This window comes from Arvicola amphibius, chromosome 4 (assembly GCF_903992535.2).
Source record: "Arvicola amphibius chromosome 4, mArvAmp1.2, whole genome shotgun sequence".
Lineage (NCBI taxonomy): Eukaryota > Metazoa > Chordata > Mammalia > Rodentia > Cricetidae > Arvicola > Arvicola amphibius.
The window spans coordinates 102,235,964-102,251,425 of NC_052050.1; the positions used below are offsets into that span (position 1 = coordinate 102,235,964).

The following is a 15,462-nucleotide window of genomic DNA, read 5'->3' on the forward strand; positions in this document are numbered from 1 at the left end:
TTTCAAAAGGTCAAAAAAGACTTTTCAAACATTGATTAGAATTAGTGATACCAGAGGAAAAAGACAGTTAGTTGTCAGCTTAAATGGAACTCTTTGAATGTAAATCAAAACTAATTTGTATCAGAGCCTATATAAGTAGGCATTTAATGATTTTTTTTCATTGTTACATTATTGATATGCAGGATCCCCTCTGTTTCTGCTGAAATGTTTGTATAATCTGTTTAAGGTAGCATTAATAGGATTTGTAGCACATTTAGATAACCCAGATCCCTGGCATCATTAGAATCATTACTATGAGAAGCAAACTTCAAATTGTCTTTTAAAGAAGCATTCACAAAGATTTAGAAATCAGAAAGAGAAACAGACATGAGGTCTATCAAGTACAAAAGGTATCTCCAGTTCATGACAGGATGTGTATCGTGGCTCCAACTCCATGATATTGACCAGATTCGGACAGCCACTGTGAACACAATGGCCCCTGGGGTCCTCATGGGTAAATTCTCACTCTCAGAGCATACCATCTTCTATGAGAGGAACAGAACACTGTTGAAAAGATGCTTTATAGGCACAGGACACTGGCATGTGGCTCATAAATACGTGAACTCCAATCCCAGGGAACCCGATGCTGTCTTCTGGCCTGCAAAGGCACTAGGCCCATATGTGGTACACAGACAAACAAGCAGGGAAAATACTCACATATATAAAAAGAAAGAAAAGAAAAAAATTGAACAAACAAATGTTAAAGAATAAGGTAGTATAATTAATGTTAAAAATTTTAAGGATCAACAAAAAATGTGATGATCCATCTTTTCAGAACCCTATTTAAAAACAAATGAAGTGTCATTCACTTTGTTGTAAAATGAACATTTGATGCAAGTTTAAGGGCATGGAGAAATCACAGATAAACAGGAAAAGTACAAGAGGAACCACATGAACCAGGGCACACAAATATGCAGAATAGATGAGTTGGAGAGATGACTAATTGGTTAGAAAGCATGCTGCTCTTCTAGGTTCCATTCTCAGTACCCACATGGTGGCTCAGAGCGGAACAGCCAGGGCTACACAGAGAAACCCTGTGTGAAAACAGAACAATGCAAAAAGCTACTGCTTCAGGGATCCAACTCCAGTTCCATGGGATCCAAAGTCCTCTTCTGACCTCCACAGACACAAGGCATGCATGTGGTGAACAGAAATACATGCCAGCAAAACACCCATACAAATAAAATAAAATACTAAAAATTTTAAATAAGTAGACTAATCAAACATTTACTGATAATAAGTCATTAAAAAACTAAATTAAAATAATTTTGGATAGCTAGATGTGATTGTGTACACCTTTAATCCTAGCACTTGGGAAGCAGAGGCAGGCTGTAATGGGAGGTTTCTCTGCCCCGCCCCATCCCACAGTCACTTCTAAATAAACATTCAGAGGCTTAATATTAATTACAAAATGTTTCGCCTATAGTTCAGACTTATTACTAGCTAGCTCTTACATTTAAATTAAGCCATTTCTATTAAGCTATGTATTGCCATGTGGGAATGGCTTTTACCAGTCTGCTGGCATCTTGCTTCTTCAGTGGCTGGCTTGCATCTCTCCAGACTCTGTCCTTCTTTCTCCTTGTATTCAGATTGGCTTTCACACCTAACTGTATTCTGCCTGGCTATTGCCCATTCAGCTTTTATTATCATTCAATGAAAGCAACACAGCATACGGAAGGGTTATCCCACAGCAGCAGGTAGATCTCTGTGAGTTCAACGCCAGCCTGGTCTACATAGTGAGATTCTTTGTCTTTTAAAAAACAAAATAAAACAAAACATACAACAACAAATCCCATTTTGGTATGCATATAATCTTGTTATTTGTTAAGACAAAAGCAATTTATACACTAATGAGATGAATGTGCTTGTCTAATATAATACAACCTAAAGTTGCAATGATTAATTTGATGGATGCAGGAAAAATGTGACCTCTTCAGTTCCCATAATTGAACCACTATGCGTCTGAACAGAAAACTAAGTCCATTAAAACACTGCAATCAGAACATATGCTAATGTGGATTCTGAGGTGTTTCAGCAGTTGACGAGGGTACTGCATCACAGGAGGGCGTGTGCAGCATCAAACACACATGCTGTGTGCTCAGAATGAAGGCTGGAGTGAGACCATGAACAACACAAACAAGCACTGCCTCCAGTTTACTAGTATTTGATTTTAAATTGTTTGGTCACTGCATGCTACCTTTCTCCATGGCCAAATTTTCAAACCTGACATTCAGTTACATGTAACTACATGGGGTCTTTTTTTTTAATATTTATTTATTGATTTATTGATTATGTATACAATATTCTGTCTGTGTGTATGCCTGAAGGCCAGAAGAGGGCACCAGACCTCACTACAGATGGTTGTGAGCCACTATGTGGTTGCTGGGAATTGAACTCAGGACCTTTGGAAGAGCAGGCAGTGCTCTTAACCGCTGAGCCATCTCTCCAGCCCCTACATGGGGTCTTGAGGCACAGATTAAGTATCTTTAGAATAATGAATCAAAGATCCTTCTCCTCTGTATGATATACTTACTAATTTTTCCCTTTATTTCACAGGCAAGATCAAAAATTAACTGAGCGGCAATGCCAGTGAACTAACTGGCTGAAGCCACAGCTTTCAAACTGAAGGTGAACCCCCACCTCATTAACACACAAACAGACATCTATAACACTCACCAATCTGTACTTGTTCGGGTTGGCTGAGAGAAACGAAGGCTGATGTGTCATCAATCCAGGATATCTGAATGTTACCTGTTAACGATGAATGAAAAACAAAGTGAGCATCTGAGCATTTAGAGAACCACACCACAGACTCAGCCGGCAGACTTCAGGAGAGCCTAGAGAGACGGCGTACTGCTTGCTGTAAGACTGGGAACCTCAGCACTAACCAATTTGCTACTTGTTCTGTTAGTTTCGAGAGTCTAGGAGACGTCTTAGTGCATAAGCGCACTTGCTGTGCTATCACGAAGTCCTGAGTTTAAACCCCCACCACCCATATTAAAAAAAACCCACGCCTATATCTCCAGCACTGGGGCTGGAGACAGGATCTCAGAAGCCCATTGGTCAGCCAGTCTAAGACAGCGTCAGGTTCAGTGAGAGACCCTGTGTCACAGCAGGGTGTTCGGCCTCCTCCACTGGTCTCCTCAGTGGTGTGTGAGGAGCATGCATCTGCGTTTGTGTGTGTGTGTGTGTGTGTGTGTGTGTCCTCAGTTTGATCCTGGCAGCCCTATAAAAGGTGAGCACAGCTGAGTGGGCCTGTATGCCCTGTGCTGGAGAGGTGGAGATAGGCAAATCCCTGGACTCTTGGGCCAGCAAGTGTAGCCAAACTGGTGAGGTCTGGGTTCAGTGAAAGACCCTGCATCAAAACACTAAGGTAGAGAGGACCAGTGAGATGACAGTAGGTGAATGCACTTGTTACCAAGACTGATTGCCTCAGCTGGATCTCTGGGACCCATATGACAGAAGAGGACCAACTCTTATAAGCTGTCATCCGGGCTTCACAGCACGCTATGGCATGTGTGTCTTCACACACAATAAATAAATACAAGTTTTTGAATTTTGGAAAGATAGTAAAGTAGAAATTTAATTGAGGAAGATATCAGACATGAAGTTCTGGACTTCCCAGTCACACACAGGTACACACAAACACAAAACAGTGATAATAAACTTTAAAAGTTAAAAAAGAAAATTTAGCTACAAGGACTTGTCACGATTCTGTCCAATCTTAGGCCAAGGTTTGAAGGTGTTTATCTTTCAAGGTCACTAACAAAACTCCAAGACCACCTACAATCAAACTTGTTACAGATACTTCATTTTACAGTTTGGATAGTTCTGTCCCTGTCCCATGTTGACACTTAGTCTCCATTATCAAGTATTCAGGCATTGGGAACATACAGGGAGAGAATAATTGACTCATAATACTTAGCAGAGGGGCTCTGGGGAGTGACAGGACAAGGGAGCTCATGCAGGACGGTGCCTCTCTTGGGAGTACTGGGGGCTGAGAGAAAGAGGGGGAGCCTGACAGCAAGAGGCTGTGATTCCAAACTACTAGAAAGAGCTCTGAGCAAAACAGATCCTATTGAGATGGCTTAGTGGATAAAGGTTAGCTTGCCATCAAGCTTGACCATTTCCAAAATCCATATGTGGGTGGAGAGAGCCGACTCCTACAAGCTGTCCTGACTTCCACATGCAACCAATCACTTGTACGCACGCACATATGCTTGCCTGTCATTTAAAAATTAAGAATTCAGAGAGAGAAAAACCAAGGCAGGCTGACAGGGAGAAACAGCAGCAAAAGTACTACACTGAGGCAAACAGGATGAGCAGAAAGGGAGCTCAGAGCAGAGCCCGAGCCTGCGGAGGAGATGGAAACTTGCACCTCAGCCTCACTGTCCTTGGGGATACATAGAGCACCAGACTTTAACAATGGGTAAACAGCACTGGAATTTAGCAATAAAAGAAAAATTCATTCTACTAAGACTTTCAAAGGCTGAGAATTAAAAAACAAACAAACAAACAAAACCCTTTAGTTTCACTATCAAAGTGGAGAAGAAAACAATACAAAACCCCCACTTCAGTTTCTCAGTAAGATGACACAGCTCTCTGCCCAGCAAGGCAGCTGCTCTCTGGACCGGATAAACAGCGCTGGTCGGCTTCCGCACACCTCCAGAGCCAGCGCCTTCCAGCCCAGTGTCGCGCTAGGCCACCAAGATGGCTGTTATCACAATTAGTACAATTGTTGTTGTCCTAAGGAGAGAACACTTGCCCAAAGTCACACAGCTAATGTTTGTTTTACTTATTAAAACTTTATTGTAAACAATTTGGAAAAAAAATCACACACCAAAATGAACTAGATCCAAAGTCCAGACCTCTCAATGACCGTTTTTTAGACGTGTTTTCTCTATCTAGTCCTGGCTGTCCTGGAGCTTGCTCTGTGCACCAGGCTGACATGGAATTCACAGAGATCGCCTGCCTCTGCCCCACCACACCTGCCCACCTCAATGAACTTCTAGACAGTTGGAAAAGCCATTTTAAAGCCGTGGAGTTTCACACTAGGTTTTAGACTTTTTACTTACTTTAGTGTTTAAAGTCTGACTACATAGGGTCAGAACTTAAATAGATGAAAATGGCAGGCACTTCAAAAAGAGTTGAGCCTGAGGCCACTGCCTTTCTCTCTCTGCAGCTAAATTAAAAAGTGGAGTAGGATTTCAAAGGGCAGAGGGCACCAGCAAGAGGACTTTATAGAAATATAACTGTTTTCAAATAAAGTATTCTGGGTTTGTTTTTAACTTAAGAGGCAATGTGTGCTCATTTCTGAAAAGACAGGAAAGCTTACAAAACATAAAGACCATCTGAAAAATACTTAGTAATGCGGTTGGAGAAACAGCTCAGCCGTTAAGAGCACCTGACTGCTCTTCCAAAGGACCTGGATTCAATTCCCAGCACCCAGATGGAGGCTCACAACTGACTGTAACTGCAGTATCGGGGATCCAATGCCTTCTTCTGGCCTCCAGACAATGCATACACATGGTGCTAATACCGAAATGCAGGCCAAAAAAAAAAAAAAAGAAAAAGAAAACATAGATTTTTCTTAATTAATAATAATAAAATACTCAGTAATAAATTATCTTCCTTTACTTGCATCTGACTTCTCTACAATGTTTTTAAAAATAATGTTAGTTATACAAGATCCTATCCCATATCCTCTTTTAAAACCAAATATTAAAATACTATTTAAATACTTTCTTAAATGTTTATACCTCTGCATAAACACTTCAAGCATATTATTTTATTCATTACTGTGCTCGGTGGTTTTATGTCAACACAAGCTTAAGACATCTGAGAGAAGGGACCTTGATTAAGAAAAGTGCCTCCATAAGATCGGCCGTATGCATCCTGTAGGGCATTTTCTTAATTAGGGATTGATGAGGGTATAATCAGCTCGCTGTGTGTGTGAGACCATCCCTGGGCTGCTGGTCCTAGGTGCTATAAGGAAGCAAACTGAACAAGCATTGGGGAGCAAAGCAGTAAGCAACTTCCCTCCATGGCTTCTGCATCAGCTCCTACCTTCAGGTTCCTGCTCCATTTGAGTTCCTGGCCTGACTTCCTTCAGTGACGGACTACAGTGTGGAAGTGGAAGCTAAATAAACCCTTTCCTCCCTAACTTGCTTTTTGGTCACAGTGTTCCACTGCAGCAATAGAAACCCTGACTAAGACAATTACTATTTATGTCTATTACAGGAGCCATAGTGTGCACTTGAATGTCAGAGACAACTTAGTGGAACTGGGTCTCTCCTCCACTCCTCTCCCTTTCCCCTTCCTTCCTTCCTTCCTTCCTTTCTCCCTCCCTCCCTCCCTCCCTCCCTTCCTTCCTTTTCTCTTTATGCTTTGGAGCCTGTCCTGGAACTAGCTCTTGTAGACCAGGCTGGACTCAAACTCAGTCTCTCCTCCACTTTTATGTGGGTTCCAGGTATTGAACTCAGATCACTAAGCTTGCACAACAAACACTGAACCATCTCATTAGCCTATGAATATTTTCTTAAATGTCTCCATAGTAAATCTTTTGATGATATACAAGTATTACTAAGCATTCTACTACCGGCCTACTGCCTTCACTTTATTCAAGAATCCCCAAAGAGAATAAATAGCTTCAATACTTCATTTGTTAAAGTAACAGACTTGTACATTCACAGACCCTGAGAAGTTTAAGCCGGGAATGAGAGGAACTGTCTACCTTACACACATGCAGTCTTGGTCTGCTCAGACATCTGTGTTTGCTACTTTTATTGTTCATCTCATATTGGAGATTGCTTGTCAGTGTAAAACAGACATCCTCTCTGAATTTAACCTTAAAAATTATTTACCCTGATCTAGGCTTGCTTTCCTCATCAGTAGTAAGGGCAGTCCACAGTGAAGGTCCATATACTCTGTCAGCAACAGAACAGTTCTCTGGCTGAAATTAACCCTGCATGGACTTAGAGATCTTTTCCATGATCTCCTTCTGACCAACTAACCACCAGGAGAAGGGCAACCCTTAAAGCAGCCGCCACAACTTTCCTGCTCACCAAAGGCGCTGAAGAGCTGGTAAAGGTCACTTGTTTTCCACTCTTTGGGGAACGTCACGTGGAGAACATGGTCACGTTTAGGCTGCACTACAAGACAAAAGTGACAAAAGGGTGACAGTGGGAGAAGTGACCCAAGTACTGGCCAGGGAGACAGCCCAGTTAGGGAGACGCTGCCACACAGCTGAGAGAGAGCAGACCAGGGAGACAGCCCAGTTAGGGAGACGCTGCCACACAGCTGAGAGCAGACCAGGGAGACAGCCCAGTTAGGGAGACGCTACCACACAGCTGAGAGCAGACCCTATAAAAAGGTGGACATGAAGGAGTGTACTCCAAATGCCAGTACTGGGGAGGGGTAAACAAAAGGATCCATCCCTGGGGCCCTCTGGTCAATAGTCTAGCCTAAGCAGTGAGCTTCAGGTAGACACTGGATCTCAAAAAACAAGGCAGACAGCTCCTGAGGAACAACAACCAAGGCTGGTTCCTGGCAAGGGATCAAAGCAATTCCTTTGATTGCCTCAGCCCACAGAATGTTGGGGTTATAAGTGCATTACCACACTTAGCAAGCACAGATTTTTTTTTTTTTTTTTTTTTGGTTTTTCGAGACAGGGTTTCCCTGTAGTTTCTAGAGCCTGTCCTGGATCTAGCTCTTGTAGACCAGGCTGGCTTTGAACTCAGAGATCCGCCTGCCTCTGCCTCCCGAGTGCCAGATTCTTTAATTAAACTAGTCCACACTATATAGACACGACTGCCACAAAGACACTGCAGTCCTGCCTCTGTGCCCGAGTGCTGGGACTCCAGGTGTGCACGGCCACTCCAGGCATCAGCAGGATGTTCTAATGTATCAGGTAACCCATAACAATTTGATTGACAGCAATTAAAAAAAAAATCAACTTACTAAATTTAAATATATGCATAACTAGAAAATAGAAAATCAAATTACTGACATAGGATTTTTTTTTACTTTTTTATATTTATAAAGCTTTTAATACAGCTCAGTTATATAAAACACTGTACACTGTAAAGATCTAGAAAACTAGAGCTTCAAGTCATGTTTTTAAAAAAGCCATAGCTGAATTGAAAAAAACAGAGTACAAAACTGCAACACGAGCCCACTGACTCCACGACTTCTTGCTCCCCAAGTCCTGCAGAGCTGTAGCCATAGCCAGGAACCATCATATTGGTCTGCTGTGTAGACGAGCGTGTCCTGCCCTGGGGAGGTAGGGGCTGCATTGGGTCCTGATGTCACTGGGCATTAAACTGAACCAGGCAGCAGAGTATCAAGAACAGCCAGCGTGAAGGGAAGGGACAACACTGCTACCCCTAGTCTACCTCAAGCTTCAACTTCGGGTGTTAGTACTTCCTGGGAGCTGCTCTGAGTTCCTGTATGTTTGCTTGTCACACACATCCACAGGAAGCCCCACAGCATGGTCTAATGGTGATTTCTCCAGCTTGCTCAGCATATTTTTTAAATATGTATTGGAAATGATTCAGCTTGGGGGAGGGATGAAACTATGAATATATGAGATACACTTCTATAGCCTGAAAAATGCAAGTCACAACTAACAAAGGCCCAAGGGCCTCATGAACTTTTAAGTATGTAACCCTTGCCAACCACAAACCACTGCCCATTCTTAAGGAAAAAGCTCTTTTGTCAGCACTGTTTCCCTGGTGTCCCTTTCAGGCCACACTCTGGTAACTACAGATGAAATGAGGAAATCAATGTACTTACAGTCTGGCCCTTCCAAGTTTAAATAGGGAATGTCCATGACCCTCATAAGAAATAACCTACCAAAAGAAAAACAAACAAACAGGTAACATACTAATTTCTTTAAGAAATAAAGCAGCTATTAAAATTGCAGCAGATGCTACTTGTTACTGTAGTGGTTTGGCTGAGGCTGGCCTCCATGGGCTCCGGTTTGAGTATGCAGTCCTCAGCTGGGAGAAATGTTGGAGGATTAAGAGCTACGGTCATTACCAGTGTACTCTCTCAACTCCCTACATGCACATTCCTGCTACCAGGCCTCCTTTGTTCTGCCATCATAAACTCCAGCCCTCTGAAACCATTGGCCCAACTAAATGCTTTCTTCTATAAGTTGCCTAGGTTTTTGTTACATCAATAAAAAAAATAACAAATACACTTACTCTATTCTAAAAAAAGAAATTAGGATTCTTAAAATTTACTTCAGAGGTTTTTTTTCTCCTTTGAGCTAAATATTTATCATAAAGATAAAAATACAAATTGTGGTATCTCCAACACCTACAACAGTTCCAGGCATTCCATAGTTTCTCAAAATGTACCAACTAGATTAATGAAATTGTTAACGAAAAGCTGAAAACCTTGTGCGGAGCACTGTCCTACTGGACAGTACAAGGAAATGACAAGAAAACAAGTATGAGCTCTTTACTCGGCATATGAAAAGGTTCCTATTTGGGAAGGATGATATTTATTTTTATTTTTTTAATGAAATACAAAGTCACTGGATATAGGGTAAATCCCACAGACTGAAATAAGTGACTGTCTCAAATGCTCATATTATTATTGCCATATAAAATATATCTGAAGCACAAAACAAAACAATCCTTGATAAAGAAGGTTATCATGGGGCTAGGGAGATGGCTCAGTGGGTAAGAATATCTGCCCTGAAAGCCTATGAGCCTAAGTTCAGATCCCCAGCATCCATGGATACAGCCAACTGTGGCTGCACACACCCATCACACCAGCACCATGAGGGTAGGGGAGCACTGGGGCTTGCTGGTTCCAACAGGAGACCCTGTCTCAAGGGGACCCAGTGGAGAGTGACAAAGGAGGGCACCCACATGTGAACAAGTGTACTCACCCACCTGGCCACACAGTCCACCCCCATACACTCGAGTACACAGACCCCACACAAGGCTTTACACAAATATAAAGCACAGGAAGCATTTTATGTATACTTCCTGAAGTGGATACAAAGGAGCACTTAAAAAAAAACAGTTCTCGTTAATTACATCTGTCTACAATGTCTTTCCATCTTCTTTCAGTAGCTAAATTATGAACAAAATTAGGCTTTCTGTTTTGTCTAGGAAGATACTAATGAGTTCTACTTGGATAACAATATAGTGTGTGCTTCTGTTAGAAGAGGCATTATGCAGCAAATTAAAAAGGCAATCTAAGTGCCCAACAAGCAATTAGTTTGGCTCCAGTGACCTGCAATTAAGGCACATGATTACCAGGCATCAAAAGCCAAGCAGGGGGATGATCAGCTCCCAGATGAGCCACCAGCAGAACAGCTCTGTGCTGCCACTGTCAGAGAATGAGCTCACAAACGGTGGTGGAGAACCTGTATGACAACAAACCAGATCCTACAGCTAAGAAGTCAAAGTTTCTTTTTGGCTCACAAATGGAGTCTAGATCTACTATTCTGCTTCTGTAAACTATGTCACCCAAACGAACCGATGTTTCTTACAGTGTTAGAAGTGACAATACAAGCATGCAGTAGCACGGCAGACCTGACTGATGGGGCGGTTGTCACTGTCCCCACCACCCAGAGCAGTTTTATACACTCTACAATTTCCATGTTCATGTTAGTAGTCTCCCCAATCTGAAAATAAAATTTTAAAAAATAGTCACTTCAGATTAACAACATGGCTCCACAGGTAAAGGTGTTTGCCTTAGAAACCTGGTGGCCTGAGTCTGAGTCTCCAAAACTGGTGTAAAGGCAGGAGAAATGATGCTCAAAGATGATCTTCAAAAACACGCCATTGCAAAACTACTCACATATACACAATAATAAAAAAACCACACCATTGCAAAACCCCTCACATACACACAATAATAATAAAAAAACACTCCATTGCAAAACCACTCACATATACACGATAATAATAAATGTTTAAAAAGTACAAATTGGGGCTGGAGAGCAGCTCAAGAGAATAAGGGCACTGACTGCTCTTGCATAGGACCTGTAGCCACATGCAGGCTAACAACTAGTTCAAGGGGATCAATGCCCTCTTTAAACCCCATGTGCCACGCACACACGGTACATATATAGAAATGTAGACAAAACAACCATACCTGATGGAGGAGAGTTATCTGTCTATGTTACTTTCATTGGTTAATTAATAAAGAAAACTGCCTTGGCCCTTTAAGAGAACAGAAAATTAGGTAGGCGGAGTAGACAGAACAGAATGCTGGGTAGCAGGGTTGGGGAGACGCTTCAGGCAGTCGCCATAGTGAGTCTCCATGCTTCTCCTCTCCGAGATGGATGTAGGTTAAGATCTCTCCTGGTAAGCCACACCTCGTGGTGCTACACAGATTACTAAATATGGGTTAAAGGAAGATGTGAGAATTAGCCAATAAGAGGCTGAAACTATGGGCCAGGCAGTGTTTTAAAAGAATACAGTTTCCATGTAATTATTTTGGGTAAAGCTAGCCGGGTGGCGGGACACAGCCCGCTGCTCCTTCAACAGATTGGCTGCTCCTTCAACAGATTGGCGCTCCAACGTGGTTACTAAATCCACTTAAAAACCTGAGAGGGCTTTAAATAAAGGAGAGAGAGAGTTTAACACCGCTTTTTGCTGTTTGCCTGGACGTGCTGTAGAGATTTCCTGTTTCAGCAATAGCGGCAGAGAAAAAGCTGAGTCATTTTAAAATGCAGCTTCCTGCGCTGTGCCGCCATCGCGAACTCTGGCTTTAAAGCATTTCAGTGGCTTTTATGGGCCTGGATATTTGTGTTCCCGCTTGGGATCGGAAGGAGAGTGTGCTGAGACCGGGCCAATGGCTCAGCACTCCCCGCCTGCACCTGGGCAGATGGCAGAATCAGGCTTAGGCAGACGGAAGAGCATGACGGATTCCTGCCACAATACAGAGAGATGTGTCCAGGGTGCGCGGTGCTCTGCATGTCAGATTTGATTGTAACTTGGATGAAAAGAGTTTCTGTGCTGCATGCTCAGTCTCAGAGTTAAAGTGCTGAGTGCGGCTCCTACCTGGCAGCCCCAGAGCTAGTAGAAAATGGTACATCCTCCATTTTGAAATTGGAGAGAGGTGGAGCCAACATCCAGAACAGCCCGGGCGGCTCTGCAGCTCAGAGGTGCAACCAATTCAGAGTCACAAGCGGCTCCACCATGTTGGACTGGGCGGGGCAAGCACACGGTACCTGTTTTTGACCTAGGAATGTCACAGCTTAGAGTCTTAAGCGCTTAGCAATGTAAAGGCTCAAATCAAACATGTTTCTCAACAGTAAAAAAATTACAGATTCACAATAGGACAGATTCAGACATAGAAGACCCCCATATGGGTCACAATGTTGGATGAATGTACGTAGGCTTGAGAGAGAGAAAAAGAATATAGAGAATGAAGTTAATCCCTTTAAAAAAAAAAGGGGGTAAAGTCTTTAAAGAGACAGAATAAAGTAAAGTGATGGAGTAAAAATAAGCCACGTAAAAATGGAAAATTCACAGAGTCTGGATTATGTATTTTATTGTGTTTTCTTTGAAATTTTTGACTGTAAAGGAGCTAAATACAGAGAGACATTTCATTATATGGGCTGCCAGGCTAGACCAGAATGGACATCTTAACGCTATGACTTCAGAATTTGGATCTAAGAACATGATGCTTTGGAAAAGAGGGTCTTCTTTTGTTTCACAGAGGATGACACACTGTGGATTGCTTCTATCCCAATATGGTATGATAGACCTCGCCCTCCTGAAAGGTTGCTGTAAACACCCTCAAAAAATTACTTCACTCAACTGCCGACGGAGAGGAACCTGGCACACAGGTTACACCATGAAAGACCTAAAAAACAGCGCCCCCATTCAGCAGGAAGCAGTTTGGAGAGAAATAACTGCGCCCATTTTCCCAAATATTGTTTATAAATGTTCTTTTACATTTAAAGGGGGATATGATATAAAGATGAATAATTTGCAATGGTATGGATTTTAAGGTCAATTTGTTATATGTATATGTATTTCTGATCTTGATTAAGCTATTTTGATTGTGTAGTTCATTTTAAAAACTGTAATGTATAATTAGGAAATATAGGTTAATGGATAATCATCGATAATAGTCAAGCTTGCAGTCATGTTAGTTAGATTTTCTAGATATATAGAGATATACTTTAGTTAAATAGGCATTCTTCATATCTTTCAATAGTCAAACTTGTAGTCATGTTAGTTAGATTTTCTAGATGTGCATAGATATAGTTCAGATAGGCATTCTTCATATCTTTCAAAGACTGCAGAATATGGCATTTAATGTTTTAATAACTTAGGGTTTTTCATGACAATGAGACACATCTGCTCCTGGCAGCACCAATCTACTTCGAGAGGAAGATGGGCATCGAAGAGGCTACTTATGGAGTTTGTTAGCCATTTGGACAAGAAACTGCTCTTGCCTGGACTGTTGCATAAACTGGACACAAAGAACCCGTAGAAAGAGGACTGCTGAACTTGCCTAAAGGTGAGATGGCCTTTTGGGGTTCCTGATTCATGAAAGAGTCTGCGAGACGTTCTGCAGGACACAGCAGAAAGTGACTGAACTGTCTTTGGAATTTCCTGCTTCATGGAAATGTCTGCTGGACACCATGGGCCTGAAGGCTGAAGATGGATGCCCCAACGGTACAGAGGAACTTTGGGTGACTGTCCAGGCAGCGAGTTGTCTCTGTCATTTCTAGAGTTTGAAAGTTGCATATGACTTGTTTACTTAGGTAATATTATATCCTTCTGGAGTCTTTGATGGAGTTGAAGAATAAATAGATAGTTATAGCTTTCCTTAGTTATGATAAAAGATAAAATAGATCTAAATATTGTAACTGTAATACTTGCTTGATAACTGTTTTGTTACATGTAATTTTGCTATGTTAAAGTTGAAGCCTTTCTTTTTGTTTAAACAGAAAAAGGGGAAATGATGGAGGAGAGTTATCTGTCTATGTTACTTTCATTGGTTAATTAATAAAGAAAACTGCCTTGGCCCTTTAAGAGAACAGAAAATTAGGTAGGCGGAGTAGACAGAACAGAATGCTGGGTAGCAGGGTTGGGGAGACGCTTCAGGCAGTCGCCATAGTGAGTCTCCATGCTTCTCCTCTCCGAGATGGATGTAGGTTAAGATCTCTCCTGGTAAGCCACACCTCGTGGTGCTACACAGATTACTAAATATGGGTTAAAGGAAGATGTGAGAATTAGCCAATAAGAGGCTGAAACTATGGGCCAGGCAGTGTTTTAAAAGAATACAGTTTCCATGTAATTATTTTGGGTAAAGCTAGCCGGGTGGCGGGACACAGCCCGCTGCTCCTTCAACACATACCCATAAAATAAAGCCTTAAAATCCCGTGAGAGGAGAAAGGAGGCTTCAGAAAATGTATAACAGAGCTGGAGAGATGCATGACTCAGAGTGCTTGCTGCACCAGGCAGTGCTGGCATACACCTTTAATCCCAGCACTTGGGAGACAGAGGCAGGTGGATCTCTGTGAGTTCAGGCCAGCCTGGTCTACAGAGCAAGTTGTGGACAAACAGGACTGTTACACAGAGAAACCCTGTCTCAAAAAAAAAAAAAAAAGTGTTTGTTGCTCTTATAGAGGATGCAGGTTCAGTAACCAGAACCCAAATAGCAGTTCACAACCATCTCTAATTATAGTTCCAGGGGATTAAAGGCCTTCTGGTATCTGAAAGCTCCAGGCATGCCCATAGTATACAGACATACATGCAAGCAAATGCTCATATATGTAAAATAAATCTTAAAGATTTTAATTATCACTTATTATTCACTTGTTAAGATCAAGTATAGAAGTTAATGGATGGCAGGATAATAAAGATTAATTGTAGATCACTTGCCTAAAGTATGTGAAGGCTTGACTTCAATCTCTAGTACCATAAAATAAAATAAAAATTAAAGGCAAGGAACATACATACTATAATTTAAAATTTTAATCTCAATTTCAAGAATAAAATTTGAGCTAGGTTCGTTTGTCATAGCCAAAACCTGGAAACAACATAAATGCCCCTCGATTGAAGAATGGATAAAGAAAATGTGGTACATTTACACAATGGAGTACTACACAGTAGAAAAAATAACATCTTGAATTTTGCAGGAAAATGGATGGACCTAGAAAACATTATTTTGACTGAGGTAACCCAGACACAGAAAGACAATTATCACATGTGGTTTTTAAACATAAAGCAAAGGAACCAGCCTACAAACCACAATCCCAGAGAACTTAGACAACAATGAGGACACTAAGAGAGAGTTACATAGATAATCTACATGGGAAGTAGAAAGTATAAAAAGAGAAGATCTCCTGAGTAAATTGGGAGCATGGGGTCCTTGGCGGAGGGCTGAGGGGGAGAAGAGAGGTAGGGAGGGGAGCAGAGAAAAATGTAGAGCTCA

The 15,462-nt window shown here is 41.8% G+C and overlaps 1 protein-coding gene across 2 annotated transcripts in view; it reads right to left on the reverse strand.

The window, feature by feature from the left end:
• Parn (poly(A)-specific ribonuclease) overlaps positions 1–15,462 on the reverse strand; it is a 102,055-nt gene that overhangs the window by 25,672 nt on the left and 60,921 nt on the right. For both annotated transcript variants that reach the window (XM_038327913.1, XM_038327912.1), the window contains exons 19-21: positions 8,833–8,888; positions 7,104–7,190; positions 2,716–2,790 (exon numbers count right to left, since the gene is read on the reverse strand). In XM_038327913.1, the coding sequence (XP_038183841.1) occupies positions 2,716–2,790; positions 7,104–7,190; positions 8,833–8,888 (218 nt within the window). The remainder of the gene's footprint in view (positions 1–2,715; positions 2,791–7,103; positions 7,191–8,832; positions 8,889–15,462) is intronic.